The sequence below is a fragment of the Ailuropoda melanoleuca genome, chromosome 2 (genome assembly GCF_002007445.2).
Source record: "Ailuropoda melanoleuca isolate Jingjing chromosome 2, ASM200744v2, whole genome shotgun sequence".
Taxonomy (NCBI): Eukaryota; Metazoa; Chordata; class Mammalia; order Carnivora; family Ursidae; genus Ailuropoda; species Ailuropoda melanoleuca.
Window position 1 is genome coordinate 155,526,519 of NC_048219.1, and position 21,674 is coordinate 155,548,192.

General features: G+C 36.4%; 1 protein-coding gene across 1 annotated transcript in view; it reads left to right on the forward strand.

Annotated features, from left to right (window-relative positions):
• Window positions 1-21,627, forward strand: part of WDR75 (WD repeat domain 75) — a 45,469-nt gene extending 23,842 nt beyond the window's left edge. Inside the window, exons 7-21 of the mRNA XM_002918667.4 lie at window positions 2,060-2,179; window positions 2,677-2,765; window positions 7,745-7,903; window positions 8,733-8,792; window positions 8,880-8,995; window positions 10,057-10,232; window positions 11,423-11,580; window positions 12,059-12,239; window positions 13,077-13,171; window positions 13,996-14,091; window positions 14,727-14,896; window positions 15,386-15,445; window positions 17,934-18,080; window positions 18,548-18,639; window positions 19,270-21,627. Of these exons, the coding sequence (XP_002918713.1) occupies window positions 2,060-2,179; window positions 2,677-2,765; window positions 7,745-7,903; window positions 8,733-8,792; window positions 8,880-8,995; window positions 10,057-10,232; window positions 11,423-11,580; window positions 12,059-12,239; window positions 13,077-13,171; window positions 13,996-14,091; window positions 14,727-14,896; window positions 15,386-15,445; window positions 17,934-18,080; window positions 18,548-18,639; window positions 19,270-19,474 (1,924 nt within the window). The 3' untranslated portion in view covers window positions 19,475-21,627. The remainder of the gene's footprint in view (window positions 1-2,059; window positions 2,180-2,676; window positions 2,766-7,744; window positions 7,904-8,732; window positions 8,793-8,879; window positions 8,996-10,056; window positions 10,233-11,422; window positions 11,581-12,058; window positions 12,240-13,076; window positions 13,172-13,995; window positions 14,092-14,726; window positions 14,897-15,385; window positions 15,446-17,933; window positions 18,081-18,547; window positions 18,640-19,269) is intronic.
• Window positions 21,628-21,674: the final 47 nt, after the last annotated feature.

Sequence of the window (21,674 nt, forward strand, 5' to 3'; positions counted from 1 at the left end):
TCAATAAATGGTGCTGGGAAAATTGGACAGCTATATGCAAAAGAATGAAACTTGACCACTCTCTCACACCATACACAAAGATAAACTCTAAATGGATGAAAGACCTCAATGTGAGACAGAAATCCATCAAAAGCCTAGAGGAGAGCATAGGCAGCAACCTCTACGACATCAGCCACAGCAACCTTTTTCACGGCACATCTCCAAAGGCAAGAGAAACAAAAGATAAAATGAACTTGTGGGACTTCATCAAGATAAAAAGTTTCTGCACAGCCAAGGAAACAGTCAAAAAAACTAAGAGGCAGCCCACGGAATGGGAGAAGATATTTGTAAATTATACTACAGATAAAAGACTAGTATCCAAGATCTATAAAGAACTTCTCAAACTCAATACATGTGAAACAAATAAACAAAAAAAAATGGGCAGAAGATATGAACAGACACTTTCCAATGAAGACATACAAATGGCTAACAGACACATGAAAAAATGTTCAAAATCATTAGCCATCAGGGAAATTCAAGTCAAAACCCCACTGAGATACCACTTTACGCCAGTTAGAATGGCAAAAATGGACAAGGCAGGAAACAACAAATGTTGGAGAGGATGTGGAGAAAGGAGATCCCTCTTACACTGTTGGTGGGAATGCAAGTTGGTATAGCCACTTTGGAAAACAGTGTGGAGGTCCCTTAAAAAGTTAAAAATTGAGCTACCCTATGACCCAGCCATTGCACTACTGGGTATTTACCCCAAAGATACAGACGTAATGAAGAGGAGGGCCATATGCACCCCAATGTTCATAGCAGCTCTGTCCACAATAGCTAAATTGTGGAAGGAGCTGAGATGCCCTTCAACAGATGACTGGATTAAGAAGTTGTGGTCCATATATACAATGGAATGTTATTCAGCTATCAAAAGGAACGATTTCTCAACATTTGCTGCAACATGGACTGCACTGGAGGAGATAATGCTAAGTGAAATAAGTCAAGCAGAAAAAGACAATTATCATATGGTTTCTCTCATCTATGGAACATAAGAGCTAGGAAGATCGGTAGGAGGAAAAAAGGGATAAAGAAGGGAGTAATCAGAGGGGGGAGTGAAGCATGAGAGACTATAGACTCTGAGAAACAAACTGAGGGCTTCGGAGGGGAGGAGGGTGGGGGAATGGGATAGATGATGATAGGTGGTAAGGAGGGCACATATTGCATGGTGCACTGGGTGTTATACGCAACTAATGAATCATCGAACTTTACATCAAAAACCAGGGAAGTACTGTATGGTGACTAACATAATAAAAAAATATTTAAAAAAAAAAAAAAAGAAAATTGGGTCTAGTTTAAAAAGGCTAGCCCAGGTGATCCTTATTGCCTTTTTTTTTTTTTCTATAGGTGTGAATGAATATAGGCTTTGGGATTTAAAATGAATCAAATTTAGTCTCTTTGAAGCTCACTGTACCTCAAATAAACATATTTAAAATGGGGATAATATCTACCTAGTAAGAGTTGTAAGGATGGGTAAAATAATGTATTTAAAGAGACTAGTGCCAAGCACGAGTAGTGACTCTACAAGTGATACTGTCCCCTCTTTTGTTTTACCCTGTCAAGACTAACATGTTTTTCTTTGCAGTTTAATAAGGATCCTTATATCTTTGGACACATTAGCCAGTTGTCTCAGATATAATTTATTGGGTTTGTTCATACCTAATGTTAAAACTTAGCTTCGGTTGACAAGAAATTTAAACTTGGCTCAGGCAAAAGCCGCCGGCAGGACTGTCTTGGCTTTACTTTAATGTCAGGGGCCTCCGTAGACAAGTTATTATGGTAGAATGTTGGTCACGTGGAGTTTATATTGTATATTGAAAGTGTTTGCAAAAAAAAAATTCTTGATTCTTAGTCACAGTTTGGGTTTGTTTTTTTGTTTTTTGGTTTTTTTTTTTGTCATGCATTTAGATTCAGTGAATTTTGGGAGCTCTCCAGCTTGGTTGATAAGGGTGTGACTCCCTTTTACTTAACTACATCACCACTTACCAAGAGACTTTAATAAGGGACAATTTTTTTCTTCCAGGTTTACTTTATCATCGTCAAAAAATAAGAAACATGCGAAGAACAATTTTACCTGCGTAGCATGTCACCCAAAGGAAGATTGCATAGCAACTGGTCACAAGGATGGCAAAATTCGTCTTTGGTCAGTTCATTTCTGAAGAGTGTGGTGACCCTTTATGTCTTACTTTGTATTAGTCCTGCAGAACAGAGCTATCTTTGGGTTCAGGATAAAGGATAGTACTGGTAATAGAGATGAGGCTTTACTGACATCTTCGGTTTCTTATATTTCTATACTCTTCATTGTATAGACTTACTATTTTCGAATTTCTAACCTTGGGCTTGTGGGAGGAGTTAAAAATTCCATATTGCCTATAAATGTTTTATTGAGGAGAACTTTTTTATCAGGCTTTAAGTGAAAAGACTGACAATAGTGTTTATCTAGTAGGATACCATGATAGTCGATTGTTCGTAGAAGTGACTGGTTAGAAATAGAAAATGTACCTTTTACATATTAATACCTATAAGCTTGATATAATTTATTATTTAGGGTATGTATTATGTTCCATTGTATTTGGCATGCCATTACTTTCCTAACTTAATGCCTTTGGTCAAATTAACAATTTTGGTTTTCTCCAAAAGGAGGAATTTTGATGATGATAAGAAATACACATACACATGTTTACATTGGCACCATGATATGGTTATGGATTTGGCTTTTTCAGTGATGGGTAAGTGAAGTTTAATAATTAAGATGAACTTTTGAAGTATATGGATCAGTATTCACTGTACTTATAGTTTGAAAGGTTTAGAAATGCATGGACCAAAGGAATGGTAAACACTTGTATATCACCCCTGTGGTTTCAGCTTTCTTCAGCACAATACATATATCATAGATTTCAGAGCCCTTTGGAGTATCAAAATGTACACCTGTGATTAAAGTCCTTGTTAACATGAAGAACCTATTTAAATTACATTAGTTTCTTAAAATATAATTATAATTAGCATATGGCTAAGTGCTTGTTGTCCTTAAGAGAAGCTCTGGTTTATCTGGTACAAATGATTATGCTATGCTTTGCATCTACTACCTCATTTAATTCTTGAAGCTGTGAAATAGGTATCGTTTTTGCAGATGAAGTGAGATTTGTGGTTCAGAACTAACTTGCCTAAGGACGCACAGTTAGTAAGTGGGATTTGGACCTAGGTCTAATTCAAAAATTTGTTTTTAACTATTAGATTACTTTATTTGCATTCACAATTTTAAATTAATTCAGAACTTGTGTTTCATTTAAGCTGCGTAAGAGTGTGGCTCATAGTGATTAAGTTAAGACAAAGTACAACATCCATTCATGATAAAACCCTCAAAAAAGTAGGTTTAGAGGGAACATACCTCATCATAATAAAGGCCATATGTGAAAAAACCCACAGCTAATATCATGCTCAATGTGAAAAAACTGAGAGCTTTTCCTCTACAGTCAGGAGCAAGACAGGGATGTCTAATCTCACCACCGTTATTTAAGATAGTATTGGAAGTCCTAGCCTCAGCAATCAGATAATAAAAGGCATCCAGAGTGATAAGGAGTAAAACTTTCACTGCTTGCAGATGACATGATCCTGTATATAGAAAATCCAAAAGACCACCAAAAAACTGCCAGAACTGGCAAACGAATCCAGTAGAGTTGCAGGATTCAAAATCAATGTACAGAAATCTATTGCATTCCTATACATCAGTAATGAAGCAGCAGAAAGAGAAATTAAGGAATCAATCCCCTTTACAATTGCACCAAAAGCAATAAGTTACCTAGGAATAAACCTAACAGAGATGAAAGATCTGTATTCTGAAAACTATAAAACACTGATGAAACAAATTGAAGATGACACAAAGAAATGGAAAGACATTTCATGCTCATGGATTAGAAAAACAAATATTGTTAAAATGTCAGGACTACCCAAAGCAATTTACACACATTTAATGCACTCCCTATTAGAATACCAATAGCATTTTTTCACAGAGCTAGAACAAACAATCCTAAAATTTGTATGGAACCACAAAAGACCCCAAATAGCCAAAGAAATCTTGAAAAAGAAAAGCAAAACTAGAGCCATCACAGTTACAGATTTCAAGTTATATTACAAAGTTGGCATTACCAAAACAGTATGGTACTGGCACAAAAATAGACACATAAATCATGGGACAGGATGGCCTAGAAATGAACCCATTATGTTCAATTAATCTTCGACAAAGCAGAAACGAATATGTGATGGGGAAAAACAGTGTCTTCAACAAATAGTGTTGGGAAATTGGATCACAACATGCAAAAGAGTAAAACTGGACCATTCTCTTACACCATACACAAAAATAAATTCAAAATGGATTAAGGACATGTGAGACGCGAAACCATTAAATCCTAGAGGAGAACACAGTCAGTAACCTCTTTGACATTGGCTGTAGCAACATTTTTCCAGATATGTCTCCTGAGGCAAGGGAAACAAAAGCAAACATAAACTATTGGGACTTCATCAAAATAAAAAGCTTCTGCACAGCAAAGGAAATAATCAACAAGACTAGAAGGCAACCTATGAAATGGGAGAAGATACTTACAAATGATATATCTGATAAAGGGTTAGTATCCAAAATATATAAAGAACTTATACAACTCAACACCCAAAAAACGAATAATCCATGGGCAGAAGACATGAACAGACCTGTTTCTAAAGAAGACAACCCAGATGGCCAACAGAAACATGAAAAGATGCTTAACGTCACTCATCATTAGGGAAATACAAATCAAAACTACAAGGCGATATTACCTCACACCTGCCAGAATGGCTAAAATCAAAAACACAAGGAACGACAGGTATTGGCGAGAACGTGGAGAAAGGAGAACCCTCTTGCAGTGTTGGTGGGAAATGCAAGCTGGTGCAGCCATTCTGGGAAACAATATGGAGGTTCCTCAAAAAAATAGTTAAAAATAGAACTACCCTACAATCCAGCAATTACACTACTAAGTATTTACCCAGAGAATGCAAAAATACTAATTCAGAGGGTTACATACACCCCAGTGTTTATAGCAGTATTATCTACAATAGCCAAATTATGGAAACAGCTGTCTACTGCTGAATGGATAAAATAGCGGTATATATACAATAGAGTATTACTCAGCCATAAAAAAAGAATGAAATGTTGCCATTTGCAAAGACATAGATGGAGCTAGAGAGTATTATGCTAAACAAAATAAGTCAGAGAAACACAAATACCGTATGATTTCACTCATGTGGAATTTAAGAAACGAAACAAACAAAGGGAAAAGGGCAAACCAAGAAACAAACTCTAAGAGGACAAACTGAGGGTTACCAGATGGGAGGTGGATGGGATGGGTTAAATAGGGATGGGGTTTAAGTTCACTTGTGATGAGCACCAGGTGTTACATAGAATTGTTGAATCACTGTATTGTACACCTGAAACTAATACTACACTGTATGTTAACCAACTGGAATTTAAATAAAAACTTTTAAAAAAAATATTTAAAAATCTTCCTTGAAAATAGGATGATCAACATACATTTTGAGAGGTACATTTTGTTTTTACTTTTAGCACCCTCACACCTATGTAGTAAAAGTTATATCAGTGTATTTTGACTGGTTTCTGAAAAAAGGAGACTGGATGCTAAAGATGATTATGTGCCCGGAGAAAGTGAATTTTCTTTCTGGGGGTGTTCCTAGGGACTGTCAGAATCAGTCTTAGTACCAGGTGCTCTGGATCCTTACAGGGTTACTTGAGTTTAACTCACTGGAGCCTCAGGAAGTAGGAGGCATCTTCAACCTACTTGTGGGTTGGGGTGGGGAACAGTTACTGGCGTATGGGGGTGGGGCCCTGACACAGAGTAGTACAACAGTTGTGATATGGGAATTCAGAATAGAATGAAGAGGTTATTAACCCTCTGGATAAAAGATGTAGGCTACTGTTATATTTTCCACCCTCTCACAAGCTTTCCCCCCTCCACCCAGGATACAAATGGGGGAATGTGTGTGTACATATGCATGTCACGTTCCATGCAGTGTTGTTCTGCCTTTCATCCTCAATTTCATTCTCTCTGCTGTGGCCCCTAATCTGGGTCAAGACCAGTTGATACTGTCACTGACTTTTCTCTATTTTGTTACCTTGTCCATCTTGTCTGCCACCTCTCACACCAGGTGGCAGTCACAGCTCTCTGTGGTGGCTTTCCTTAAGCCCTGGAACATTTGGGATTGGCCTTTTCAGATGGGTCTTGGGGAAGAAGGAGTAGACTATTTAGCACTCAAAGGAAAAAATAGAGTGCACCTCTACCCTGAGCCAAGGCTTTGGTATGGAGGTACTGCAGCTAATTGTGGCTTATTAGAGAGTTGAATTCCTGGTTTTATATTATAAATCATGTGAATATTTGAGAATAGTTAAATACAGTACATAGGGCGGTACCTGGTTGGCTCAGTCGATTGAGCATCCCACTCTTGGTTTCAGTTTGGGTTGTGATCTCAGGGTTGTGAGATCAAGCCCTACATTGTCCTCCGCACTGGGGCTCAGGGTCTGCTTGAGATTTTCTCTCCCTCTGTCCCTTCACCTGCTCTTGTGTGTGTATATACGCTCTCAAATAAATAATAAAATTTTAAAAAATATATAGTACAGTATTGTCAGTAAAATATCAGCATTGATCCTATATAGGTGTAAGATAATAGAAGAAGAAATTAGTTGTCTGTGTAAATGAGCTACAAATTGTAGTTGCTTTGAGAACTGGTTATAAGTTCAGGCAAATATGAACAATATAAACAATTTTGGCTATGCTTTGCACCCAGTTATACTGTGTGTAAGCACTGAAGTAATTAGTTCTTTCTAATCCTTAGTCCCTTCTTGTCTCATGTCAGTGTATTAGGACCTCCAGTTAATGCTGAAGAGAAGTGGGGATAGTGTTCCCAGTCACAGGGAAAGTTTTCAGTATTTTACCATTTAAAATGTTTGCTATAGATTTTCTCTAGGTATCCTTGATGAAATTTTAAAGATGAATTCCTAAGTTACTGAGAATTTTTATCATGGGTGTAGAATTCTATCATTTTTTCTACATCTGTTAAGATACTCATGATTATTCCCTTTATTATATAAATGGAATTAATTACACTTAACTTTTCAAGTGTTAAGATAACCTCACATTTTTACAATAAACTCAGCTCTGCCATATGTTATCCTTTTAATATATCCTTGGATTCAGCTTGCTGATACTTTGGGAATTTTCATCCATCATGAAATTGGCTTGTAACTTTCTTATAATTTATTAGGTTGGTAAAGGATTATGCTGTTCTTGTAAACAAGTTGGGAAGTGTTCTTTTGTTGTTGTTGTTACTTGGAAGAGTATAAAATTGGTTCATTTCTTAAATGTTTGGAAAAATTTGTCCTTGAAGCCATCTGGTCCTACAGGATGTTTGTTTCATTCAATTTTTCTATTATTGGCATAAGAGTTGGTCAACAACAAACTAGTTAGATATTGTTGGAAAGGAAAATCCCAGAATCGATGACCGTTAAGTGTTGTCTTAAGTTTATTAAAAGATAGGAAGATGCTTGTTTGCATATTTTTGAAAATAGTTTGTATCTCTAACATGGTAGGAAAATTTTGTGTTAATTATATTTTTCTATTTTTCCCCCCAAATACTGTCCTTTTCCTTTCTGTGGATGGATGAGAAGGCACCAGTCTGCTGAGTGGTGGTCGTGAATCTGTCCTTGTAGAGTGGCGTGATGCAACAGAGAAGAATAAGGAGTTCCTCCCCCGTTTGGGAGCTACTATTGAACATATCTCAGTCTCGCCAGCAGGGGATTTGTTCTGTACTTCTCACTCTGATAACAGTAAGTCCGATTTTGTTGTGAGGAGATAGAATTGTACAACTATGGAATGGAAAAAAAGGAGACCTAAAACTAAGAGGAGTGTAAGATTTAATGAACATTTTTTTCTTCATTCTTCCTCTTTTCTCCATTTCTTTTTTGACGCTATATGCCACCAGAATCCAACATTTTCAGGAGTGTTTTTATAAAAATGTAGGGCTAAGTATATTTGGTTCTTGTTGTACCACTTCCATTTCAAAACCTTTACATGTGGGATGTGGGAATAATAGAGGGAGGGTTTTTGAAGCGGGCATTTGTGCCTTCACAAATGTGATGATATTTTCAAAAGAACTCTTGATGTAGCTACACTCTCAGCGTGGGGGTCCCATGGGTTCTGACAGGAATAGAGGCAGTCTTGTATACGTCCAAAACTTCTTGCTTATTCTGTTACTTCTCAGCCTAAATGTAGATTTCTGAGCCCATTGCCTCCTTTCCCTTCAAAAAAAACATAACTGAGCAATCCATTAGTGCAATGACTCATTTTAAAGTAGACTGTCTCTTGTAGGGTATATGAGTTTCTGAATTAACACTTAAAATATATTCATAGGCACTACTGATAAACCTTAAAGCCTCCACAAAAAACCCCTCCTCCCCAGCCCCAGTTTTTTAGCTAAATCACAAAATATATTCCTGATTTTCTCTTTTTTATTCCTGATTTCTAATAATAGTAAACTGAACTTACTAAGTTGTTTCGTGTTCTGGTGTGTTTTAGAATGACATAAATTCAGTTGATTTTTTTGACCTTGAAGTTCTGACTGATTTATGGGGTTTTTTTTGTTTTTTTTACCCACAGAGATAATAATAATTCACCGAAACCTTGAGGCATCTGCTGTAATTCAAGGTCTAGTGAAAGGTATTACGAAACCCAGTTGGATTTGTAATCATGCACAATTTAAAAGTGAATATTTGTAAGATTTTAATATTGTCACTTCTTTTGCAGACAGCAATATCTTTACCGGTTTGATGATTGACCCCAGAACTAAAGCTTTGGTTTTGAATGGAAAACCTGGCCATTTGCAGTTTTATTCTCTGCAGCATGATAAGCAGTTATACAATGTAAGATTTTGGTCCATTAACTAGCCTTAAAACTAATGAAAGTTCCCAACAGCACCACCAGGTTTAAGTAACTTATTTAGTAGCTTCTAAAACAAGATCCTGTGCCTTTGTTTGCTTGAACATCATCAATACTATCTATGGTTACTTAGTTGTTTACAGCATAATTCTAATGAGGCCAGTTGCAAAGTAAGTCTACACATAAGTCAGTTGGCACTCCTGTGCTGGCTCTCCATTTAATTATGTTTCAGACTGCACTCTAATTAGCTGTCACATGTCTGTGCCTTTGAGTTACAAGAATAGGGAAATAAGAATATAAGGACTGTAAATACAAATATGTCTCTTTTGTGGTAAAGTGTTGTCATATGTACATACCAGTGATAAAATTTTCATTGTAAAGAGGGGTGCTCCTTATCAATCCAGACTTCCTCCTCCTTTGTGCCCCACAACACCCTTTATTAATTTCTGTCATAGCAGCTGTAGACTTGATCTCTCTCTTTCCCTTGCGTTTAAACCCCCCAAAGAAAGGAAATGTATTTCTTTGTACATTTCCAGTACAGTGCCTGGAAATAATAGTTACTCAATATATGTTTGGTACATAGGGGAATGGGATAAAAGAAACATGCATAAATAAAATTGTCTACTTATAACATTGCTATCTTCACCACTTAAAAATTGTAGATTTTATTTTTCCTCTTCTTATTTTTAGTGATGTGGAATTTAACCTTGAGATTTTACGTAAAGCTCTTTGTTCATAAAAACAAGGGAGAAAAGCATTACTATCAATTAAAGGTTCTATGGTATCATGTACATATGTCAGTCATCACTAAAATTAAAGGTCATTAAAGAATAATTGCCACTGAACGGGTGCTATATAATGTGCTTTTCTCATGGCAGTTTTGATATTCATAACTAATAGTTCGTTTTTTCCTTTATCTGAAAACCTATTACTATAGATTTTAGAAATTCCCTTTGTAGTTAGTTACCATTCCTTGAAAACTTTAATGTTTATGTATTTACATTGATGTATTTACATTAATATTGGATTTTTTTTAACCCATCAGTTAGATATAATACAACAAGAATATATCAATGATTATGGTCTGATCCAAATCGAGCTAACAAAGGCTGCATTTGGCTGCTATGGTAACTGGCTTGCAACAGTGGAACAACGACAAGAAAAGGAAACAGAGCTTGAAATGCAAATGAAACTGTGGATGTATAATAAGAAAACACAAGGGTAATACAATCTATATGGCTTTTTAATTTCAGAGTAGAAAATATGTGACTTTGTATTTTATGGTTTCATTTGTCAGTCTTTAAAATGTTTCATTTTGATAAATTCTAGATTTAGAGAAATGAGAGAGATGTTACTCTCCTAATAAAGCCTTTCAGCTTTCTTCTCTGAGAAGTATAATGTCATCTCCATGCATAAATGAGGAAACATGGGAAAGTGACCCCCGAACCCGAAGGACATCAGACCTAATTGCAAGCAAAGCCAGAGTTAGAATCCAAATTTCTTAGTCCCCTTTCTTCTCTATTCACATTAAGACTACCTTTGAGGAAAATGGCAGTGGTAGGCAGCAGGGGTATATTGTAGTATAGCAGGTATGTTTGATTAGATAGCGAGTTCACTAGTTTCTCAGACCATGATTATAGTAGCCGTTTATCAAGTCCCTGCTGCGTGCCAAGAGCTAGGCTTAGTGCCTTTGTGCCAATTGTCCTACCAATCTTCACAGAAATACTGTAAGATAAACTTCTTTTCCACATTTTACAGGTTGAGGAAGCAGGCCCAGAGGGATTAATAGTTTATCGCTAGTCACTCTTATTGTACTATGGATTTTTAAAAAAATCACAGCACAGTCTTGCCCCAGTGTTAAGAACACCGTGCTATCATAGGTTATCTTGCATTTGTAGCAGCACCCTGTCAAGCTGGAAACAAGCTTTGAGAGGTAGTTCGGATGACTGTAAATATTAAATACTAACCAGGACAGTTTGAAGAGGTAGTTTTCTGTATTTTCTTGCCACAAGTAGTGGCTTTCACGGCCATTCCATTTTTTGCTTATTTTTTTTGAAGGTAGATAGTGATCTGAGTTCTGTACATTTTCCTTACAGAGTTTAGTATGGTAGGCTTTCATGTATCATTCTGTGATGACTCCTATTTTATATTCATTTTTACAAGTTGACAGTATACATAATCTGCATATTGTATAAGTTACACAAAGACAGAGATAATGTGTTAGAACTCTATATCCTGTGGCTATTAGAGATTGAATGCTCAATTATTTGTCATTCTAGATGATAATGTATCTTTTACCCTTTCTTAAAGATGCTATTGTAAAATGTACAGTAAAAAATTCTTGTACTCATATGATAATATATCATCATCATTCTGATGTAAGAATAAATTGATGATTTCTTTTCTGTTAGGTTTGTTCTTAATACAAAGGTTAGCATGCCACATGAAGACCACATCACAGCTCTCTGTTTCTGTAATGCAGAAAAACTTGAAAACCCCACCTTGGTTACAGCTAGTAAAGATGGTCACTTCAAAGTGTGGATATTAACAGATGATTCTGATATATACAGTAAGTTAATTAAATATGGTATGTCTAGAGTGCATAATTTTAAGAATTGATCTCTTTCATGAACTGTATCCATTCTGGGAGGACATGTTCTACCTTATTTAACTTCTGTGGATTATTGCCTAATTTTAAAAGATTTAAGAGATTACATTTTACATACCTTTTCCCCAAAATCTGTACTTTTTCATGACATTCTTGATTGATCATGTGCTGATTATTTCTGTGAGGATACCGTGTTTTAAAAAAAAAAAAAAAAAAAAAAAAAATTTTNTTCACTGTTCCACTAGAGGGAGGTCAAGATTTTCCAGGAAAGGGCATATATTTTAAACCAGTCCCTGCTCTCTGGAGCCTTTCTAACTCAAGTTTCAAGGAGCAGGGTTTTTTATTGTGCTGCTTCTGTAATCCTTACTGTTTATAATTACACTAAAGTGTTATCTAGCATTTATTCCATTTCCGAACTATGTGATCTATGTTTCCACAGAAAAAGCTGTTGGCTGGACCTGTGACTTTGTGGGTAGTTATCACAAATACCAAGCAACTAACTGTTGTTTCTCTGAAGATGGCTCTCTACTAGCAGTTGGTTTTGAGGAAATAGTTACAATATGGGATTCAGAGACGTGGGAACTTAAATGTACATTTTGTCAACGAGCTGGAAATATAAGGTAAATAATCTGGGGGGTATGTCATACTGTTTGTTTTTAATTTAAATGAGTCTTTCCATATAAACTTTAGTAGTAATTTATGTTTCCTTTAAAGGTAGTCAGTGGATCAGTGGGGGTCAGCAGCAAACCAAAATGGTAGGAAGCTAAAAATTTTGGGTGTGTGAACCATTTGCTATGGTTTTACCCATTTCTGAAATGAGGATTAACGTTTAACTTGACCTACAGATTTCTTTTTTCTTCATAATACGTTTCATGGTTGTGCTACCTAAAAATAGACGCTAATAAGCCTCAGTGGATCCAAACAATGCTTATCTTCTGTTTTCCCATAAAAACAGTGTCATGCTCAAACCTTGTTGTATTCAAAAAGGGCAGAAGAAAAAAACAGCAACATCTGCCACTTTACTTCAGGCAGCTGACATTTGAGGACAGAATGGCAGAAGGCTAACAAGATATTTTTTAATTCCCAACATACCTGATTCTGAATTTGCTTTGCTTTGCTTTTTCAGAGTTTATATTGCAAATTTTCTTGTAGGTTAAATGAGCATAAAAAGGGGTTTTGTTAAGTGACTTTGTACATTTAACATACGTGTTTCATTAAATTATACTGCACAGCATATTAGAGAAAAGAATTGGTCATCAAATCTATTTTTGTAAAGAATAAAGTTAAATAAACCTTTCCTTTTGCTCTCCTTAGTCCCTTTTCTCTGCAGGATAATTGTGAACAAAAATATATGTGTCTTTCTAAAAATCTGCATTGCATAAGACTACATTAGAAGTCTGCAGTCCAAAACTCAGCGTGCTGGAACTAACGGTTAACTTCTTATGGTTTTAATATAGGCATCTTTGCTTTGGGAGATTGACTTGTTCAAAGTATCTTCTTGGTGCTACTGAGAATGGCATTCTTTGCTGTTGGAATCTGCTCAGTTGTGCACGTAAGGTATTTTTTTTTTACTGTGAAGTGACTTGGCAAAGCACATGTTAAATGGCCATTAAACTTTGGCATTTTAGGACTTCTGGATCATATCTTCATGTCTCTATCCAGAGAGTACATATAAATTTTTCACACATCACATTATACCACCAAAATTTGGAGTGCTGAGCCTCTAAGAGATGCACATTATTTGTAATCTGCCTAATTGGCCATAAATTGACTTCCATTATCCTTGCCTTTCTCCACCATGTATAACTTTCTGTTGCCCTCCATGTTCTCTAATCTCATAACAACCTGAGGAATATTTCTGCTAATCTGTAACCTGCATTAGCATGCAGCATCTGTGGCAGCTTTAAATTTGAGTGTCTCCTTTCACAAGCCTCCTAACAAATGTGGACTTCGTTTTTACTCATTTTACTTATTGTCATTTTACGCATTTGAGTATGTTTGGAAGGCATGGTGGTTGCTTAGTAATGAACATGTATGATACTCTCTCTGTATATATTCTCTACAGTGATTCTGGTTAACATTTTGCCCATGTTCAGCAGCTGCGGAAAAGCACCAGACAGTGGTTGCACTGAAATAATAACCATTTCATAGTATGTGGGAGGAGTACTTGGTTTTTCTGTTTCCTGCCCCTTGCTTTAGTGCAGCCTTCCACAGACATTTTCAGTTTGTCTGTGTGTTATTTGGAAGTGAAATATCCCTCTTCCTAAGAATAAAAGAATTGATTATGCCAGTAAAAATTGAGTACCTACTTTAAATAAGCTTAAAAAGCTTTTGGTAAATCTCTCTCTAGAAGTGAATTGCTCTTTTTCCCCCCAGTGGAATGGAGTGCAAAATTAAACGTTAGAGTTATGGAACCTGATCCTCATTCAGAGAATATTGCTGCAATCTCTCAGTCTTCAGTGGGTTCAGACTGTAAGTACAGACCACAGTTTGATAATAAGAGATCTGTTACATAAATTTTCTTTTTAACATCTTCAATATAATGTACGTCAAACTGCCTTTAAATCAAATGTTTATTTTAGGTCATTTTTCCTGAGGTACTGTCCTCTCGAGTTCTTACTCTGACATCTTGTTCTGCATGCATTCATACTGACTTCTGGGAGAGCTCCAGTACATCCCTCATTTCTTACCATGCAATCCCACTCCCCATTCAGAATGTCCCAAGAGAGATTTTGCCCCTCTGAAGCATTTTAAGAAGCTTTAATCATTCTTCCTCTGTGTTCTTGAAGCACTGTCTACAGATCTCTGTTCCAGTACTTAAGACAAAAGAGCACAATAATATTTTGGTGTCTGTCTGCTGCAGTAGGGCCACCCTGATCTCTGGAGCAGGGATTCTTCCTCTTTTTCATCTTCATAGCCCTCATTCCTAACTGCTTGGCACATAGCAGGCATCCAGTAGATATTTATTGAATCAAAGCCTAAAATAATCATGACTTGTCCCATTTACTCAGTGGGGTAAGTCCCAGAATTAGTGTGGTCTGTCAACCTGAGGCTGGAACTAACCTTTGCAGGCAAAATGTTATGATCTGTTTGTTTTTTCCCTCTAGTGTTTGTATTTAAACCTAGTGAGCCAAGACCATTGTATATTCAAAAGAATATCTCCAGAGAGGAAGTCCAGTGGGGAGTGTTTGTTCCACGAGATGTGCCTGAATCATTCACCTCCGAAGCTTACCAGTGGCTGAACAGATCCCAGTTTTACTTCCTAACAAAGTCACAGGTAACCATCCCACTTCAAAAAGGCAACCACTTTTATATGTAATTTTCAGTTGATTTAATATTTGAAAGTAATAGCCCATAAAAAGTGGAACAGTGATATTAAAGTATTACTTCCCAAGAGAAGTAATCTAATATGCTCAATAAAGCAGTATTACTAGTGTTAAGTGTATCAGCACAAATTTACCCACAGTTTTGAGGCTCTTTAAGTATTGTTTGCATTATCTCTATGACAGAAAAAAAATAAAATACATTAAGTGGTACTTTTTTTTAGTGTGGTTGATAGATTTTTTTTTAATTTAATATTTGATTTGCCATAATAAAAACTGGCTTCAGTTTGATCCATCAGTTGAATATATTTCATTACAGTTCAGAATAATCTTGTAACTGTCACAGCAGTTACTAAATACATTTTAAGTTTGCTGTTACTTTGGGCAGATAAATATATCAAGATGAAAAATTGACCTCATTTTTTTAACTATAACATTTTTAGAGTTTATTGACATTCAGTACAAAGTCTCCAGAAGAGAAACTCACACCAACAAGCAAACAGGTATGTTTTACCCACTTATGGTGCAGACTGCATTGCCTCCCTACAGAGATAACCTTATCTGGTTGAATTCAGCTATGAGAAAAATGTTCCACCTGCCCTAACATGGAATTAAACATACACTTAAAAGCTACTACTTTGAGGTTATATTTACTCTTCTAAAATATAATTTGTAATATCAAAAATATATGCTTGTGATTTTAGGAGTCAAATAGTTATACAAGACTTTCAGGAAAACTTCTAACACCACTGCTATTACCCGCAAAGATAATCACTTTCAACTATTTTAGCTGGAGTTTTTATTTGCCTTCGTATCTCTAAGAAACATGTTTATATTGCTAATTCTGGATTTTTCAGATTTAGTTTTTGTCTGTTTACTGATCTATTCAAGTTGTTACTCTTTTTCACACCACCACTTCCCCCATGTACATAACACACACACCTTTTCTGTTCCCCCGTTTTCTCAATACAGTCAGGTCAGTATTCATTATAACCGTGTGAATACAATTCATAGCTGACTCATGTAGTAACCAGACAGATTGTTTTTCTTTTATTTGCAGCTCTGTTTTCTCTGGAGTTAATGATTGCCGCCTTCTCACTTGCATACTTTTCTATTTACTTCTCATCTAACTCACCCGCAAACTCAAATTGTATAAATCTTCTGTCAATATTTCAGATGCATTAGGTATTCTTTTAAGTCTTGAAGGAGTATTTCCAAGAGCCTCTGACTTGCATCATTGTGGACTGATTGCTCTGTGAATACCTGCTGCACAGTAGTCCTAGGGTCTACGTTCGCCATCACTTGGGGAATCACATCACCTCCAGCTTTCCTCTTGCTTCGGTCTCTTCTTCGCTTTGGCAAAGCACATTCTGTTAGTGCATGGGAGGCACATTTAAGACCTTGTATGTTTGGAAATGTTTCTGTTCTCTCCCACCTGGTTGGTTGGTTGAGTTACAAAGTTATAGGTTGAAAATCATTTTCTCTTAGAACTTTGAAGGTATTGTCCTATTCTATAGCTTTGGGTGTTAGTAGAAGTCTAATGCCATTCTTATTCCTGTTCCTTGATCTGTAAACTAGCTTTATTTTCCTCTGAAAACTCAGTTGAATTTGTTCCAACAATTTTTTGTTGAACATCAATAGGCCAGGGGCTTTTCTAGGTGCTTGGAATACACCAGTAAGCAAAACAGTCAAGTCTCTAAATTTAGTGTTTACGGTCTAGCAGGAAGATAAAACAAGCATTAAATAAGTGAAATATGTAGTACTTTAGAAGTGGTAAGAATTATGGGTGGAGGAATAGAGGAAAAGGGTGTGAGGTGCAATTTGCCATTTTATGTAGGCCAGGCAAAATAGGCCTTGTGAATAAAATAGAATTTGTCTTTTCCTCTGAGTAATATGTGGAGCCCTTTGGAGAGTTTTAGTCCAAGAAATGACTTAGAAAGAATTACTTCTTTGCCTTCATTTTCTCTGTTCTTTTTCTGGAACATTTGTTATTTAGTGCTGGACCATCATCTGTTTTCTGGAAGATTGTTTCATCTTTATCGTCTAATCTGCTTTTTTTCTGTTTTGCATAGTACCATTTCCATCATTTGTTTGTTTTCCATCTGTTTTGGTCTCTTTCATGTCATAGGTTTTCATCAGAGTCTGATGATTTTTGGCTATCTGGTTTTATTTAAAAGTGACCCAAAAAGCCATTTGGAAGGTCTCTGCCTAGGTGGAATTTGCTGGCCTCTACCATTTGGCTGTTTTTGAGAAAGTCATTATTTTTAGGTCTTTGTCTTAGGCTGGTCAGATTGCCCAGATAAAAATTCTTCTAAATTCTTGCCTGGAGGATAGCAACCTGGAAGCACCCTCTATAAAGTACAGCTGCCTTCAGCTGTGAAGACACTGCCACCAACCCCACACCTTTGTTCCACTCTCCAAAGAATGTACTTCCAGCCCTCTCTTGGGGCTCAGAAGGAGATCTAGGAATCTGAACACGCTCTAACTGGACTTTCAACCAGGCTACCCAGTTATTGTTAGCCTTTTTCTGAGGTATTGTTACTATTAGTACCAATTCCTGGGCATTTGCAGGATTCAGCAATATAAATTGGGATGTTTCTTGGCTTTCCCCCCAGCCAGCTTAGAATTCTTTCTCATGTCTACTAAGTTACCTACTACCCTTGAACTTGCTTTCCATCTTCCAACATCTTACCCGTTTTCTTTCTCACTGTGGGTGTATGTCCTTTCGAAAACCCATTTGCTGTCATTCGTCATTGGGGGAGACGCAGTAGTGTGTATTTTGTTCTATCTAAGTGTCCACCATTAGCTTTTCCCCTAATAAGTGGGCTGCTAGACCTCAGTTGCTCTACCTGTAAAGTGAAAGAATCATACTAGATAATTTTTAAAGTTCCTTTCTTCCCTGATATTTTATGACTGCAATACTTTTTATTGAGTCAAAGGCAGTTCCTCCTTTTTATTGAAGAAATTTCCCTTTGTCTTAAATCTTTATAGCTACTAGCAGAAGAAAGTCTTCCAACAACACCATTTTATTTCATATTGGGAAAGCACAGGGAACAGCAGGATGAAAAAATAAATGAGGCTTTGGAGAGTGAACTAGTACAGCTACCCTTAACAGAAAACATACCTGCAATTAGCGAGGTAAGTAATTCACATCATGAAACAGGTTAAATACATTAAAGCACCTTAAGTCAGAGTTTATACAATTTGTAATATAACTTTTTTTCTAAGGTTTATTTATTGGAGAGAGAGAATCTCTTAACATCCTGACATGGGGCTCCATCCTACCACCCTGATATCAGGACCTGAGCCAAAATCAAGTCAGACACTTAAGACTGAGCCACTTAGGTGCCCTTGTAACAGATAACTTTTGAATAGTTATTTGTATACTGTGCAGTTCTAATACCCAAACCAAATAACATAAATTTATGAGTCCAGATTACTGTGGTCTGAACTGACACGAGGAGAGGGATGATTGTTTGCATAATTGTCAGAAGGCAGGCATAAATTTTTTTTGGTTTGGTTTTAATGTGGAGAAAGGTTGTTGCATTTGGTTGGTGGCATTAAATCTTTTTAAGTGAAGCCTTTTTTTTTTTTTTTCCCTCTAGCTTCTTCATACTCCAGCCCATGTATTGCCATCTGCTGCTTTCCTGTGCTCCAAGTTTGTAAATTCATTGTTGCTGTCTAAGGAGACAAAGAGGTAAAGCAGTTTTTAAAATATGTTCAGATATTTTAGGAAACAGGATAGTTTGTTACGAATATTCTTTCACTGTGACCCTTCAACAATATGTGGAGTAGGGGCACCGACCCCCTGCATCGAAAATTCACATGTAAATTTTGACTCCCATAAAACTTTACAGTATATTATATACATAACATACTAGTTTTCTTAGAGTATGCTACAGAAATTAAGAAAAACATACAGAAGAGAAAATACATTTACAGTACTGTATCAAAAAAAAAATCCATGTGTAAGTGGATAGATGCAGTCCAAATCCATGTTGTTAAAGGTCAACCGTATTTCTCTTTATTTTAAGCCTTAATATGCAGTTAAAGGATATAGGACCATTAAGCCAAGTGAATAAAATACATTGAAAATAATTGTCGATCTCATGTGTATGGCTAAAGGATTTGATATATAATTAAAAGTTATACTTTGTAAATTCTATTCTTTTATAATAACCCATTTTTGAAGTGCATTCAGTAACAAGATTTTTCATTTACTTTCCCTGTATGGTTATAGTTCTACATAGGTATCTTAAATTAGAACTAAGTTATTTAGAAACATTTTTTAATTGTTTATATTTTATATTTTATTCTGTTATGAAAGTTGTGAAGAAACCCCTGAAGACGTAGATATGGAAGAAGAAAAAGAAAGTGACGATTCAGATGTAGAAAATGATTTTACTGAAAAGACCCAGGATACAAACGACACAGATTTGGGAGAAGACATTATACATCAGTTGTCAAAATCTGAAGAGAAAGAACTAAGAAAATTCAGGAAAGTAGACTACAGCTGGATAACTGTTCTTTGATCCCTGGAGATGGAAGGTTCTTGCATTTTGTATTTTTTTATATATTGATACTCCAAAAACATCTATTTTGATGTTCTCTCTCCTTAAAATATTAAATATGAGCAGGCTTTACTTTTTAAATAATTGGCAATTCAAGGCTGTGTTTGCATCATGCTTTGGAGTTACTGTGCAGTCATATACACGCCATCTCATTTTTATTTTTTATTTTGAGTTACATCAGCCTTAGAAATAGCTATCTGCAATTTGGAGATACAAAGTTTTGAAAATCAAAAAGTTTTTGTTGATGATACTGTTAAGTTTAATGGCAAAATTTATTTGGTGGCCAATAGGACCTGAACAAATGTGATGTTTTCTGTAGTCCTGCTTCGTACCTCTTAGTGTGTTTATTTCTCAGAGAAATTTAGAGAAATAATTTGATTATGTGGTGTTCCACAGGACCCCATATTATATTAAATAATGTGGGCTGCCTAAAATCTGAAAAATTCTGAATTCAAATCATTTGGCCCCAGGTGTTTCAGATAAGGGTTTATCTACTCTACTTATAAATATAACTTATTTAGGAAAGCCTTGGAGGATATAAGAGCTGATATTACTTAGCCATAACACTAACAATGTATACTGAGTCAAAGAACAACTACTTTTTAACCAAAGTCCAATTGCTAGTAGAATAGAATCCAAGTCTCCGTATTATATGTAAGTACTGAGGTGACTACTTTTTAACCATTTAGCATTTGGAGTTTTCCTATTCTACTTCTATTAAATTGACATTAAAAAGTTAACACAAAAACAGTAAAGTATACAACTTTACAGTCCAAGGTAGTAACATAGGAAGACCCTGAACTCCCTTCCTCCATGGACACACCAAATCTATACTATTTCTGGAGCACTTCCTCAGAAGAACTGAGGGCTGACTGAACAGCTTCTGCACAACCAAAGGTAGACTACATGCAGAACAGCAAGAGAGACACAGTAATGAAGAGAACACTTACCCCCAGCACTGCAGACTGCGCTGGGGTGGGATAATACTGAGGAATCACATGCAAGCAGATTTGTCTGCCCCGGGTCACAGGAAAAAAAGCCATGGTTTAAAAGTGCAACTAGAATATAAGTATTCAGCCCTAGAACTTTGCCAGCTGGTGGGAAAGCCGCTGGAACTTTCTCCAAGTTGGAGGGCCTGGTGAGTGCCTCTCCATATTCTCTCTCCATATTTGATAGCAGGGATGGGAACAAGGTTAGGGCACCCTAACCAGCCTACCACTTCAATGAGCCCCTAGCCCATACCAGCCCCAGCCATCCCACCAAAGTGGCCCCAGTGTGGTATACACTGGATACTTCTGTTCAGTCTTCACTGTGGTTCCAGGCATCTTGCCAAGGTGTCACAGGTGCAAGGCACCCTGGAATATTCCATGCCCAAATATCCCACCAGAACAGCACCAGCAGAGTTCAGTGGGATCTCCAGCCTGTGCTAGCCATAGCGCCAGCCAGCCAAAGTCAGCAGACATACAGTTTATACAGAAGATGACCATACACAAGACCATTCCTTCAAGTTTAAGAGAAGTAGCTGATCCACTTAATATATAGAAACACAGTGAAGCAAAATGAGACAGAAATACACTCCAAATGAACAAGACAAAACCTCAGAGAACTAAATGAAATGGCGATAGACAATATGCCTGATAGAATTTGAAGTAATGATCATAAAGATGCTCACCAGACTGGAGAGAAGAGTAAAATAACTTTTCAATAAAGAGAAAATACAGAAAACCAATTAGAATTGAATGCAATAACGTGAAAAATAAACTAGAGGGAATCAACAGATTAGAGATTTGGCGATCTGGAAGACAAGCTAATGGAAAGGACCCAAGCTGAGCAGCAAAAAAAAAAAAAAAAGTACAAAATGAGGATTGGGTAAGAAATATGTTGGATAATATCAGGCCAACAAACATTCACATATAGGGGACCCAAAAGAGAGAACGTTTCAGGCAGAAAACTTATTTGAAGAGAGAATAGCTGAAAACTTCCCTGACCTGAAGAAGGAAGACACCCAGGTTCAGGAAGCACAAAGAGTTCCAAACAAAAGGAACCCAAGGAGGTCCACACCAAGACACATAATTAAAATGTCAAAGATTAAAGACAGAAAATTTTAAAAGCAGTGAGAGAAACATATAGTTATGTACAAGGGAAACCCCATAAGGCGTTC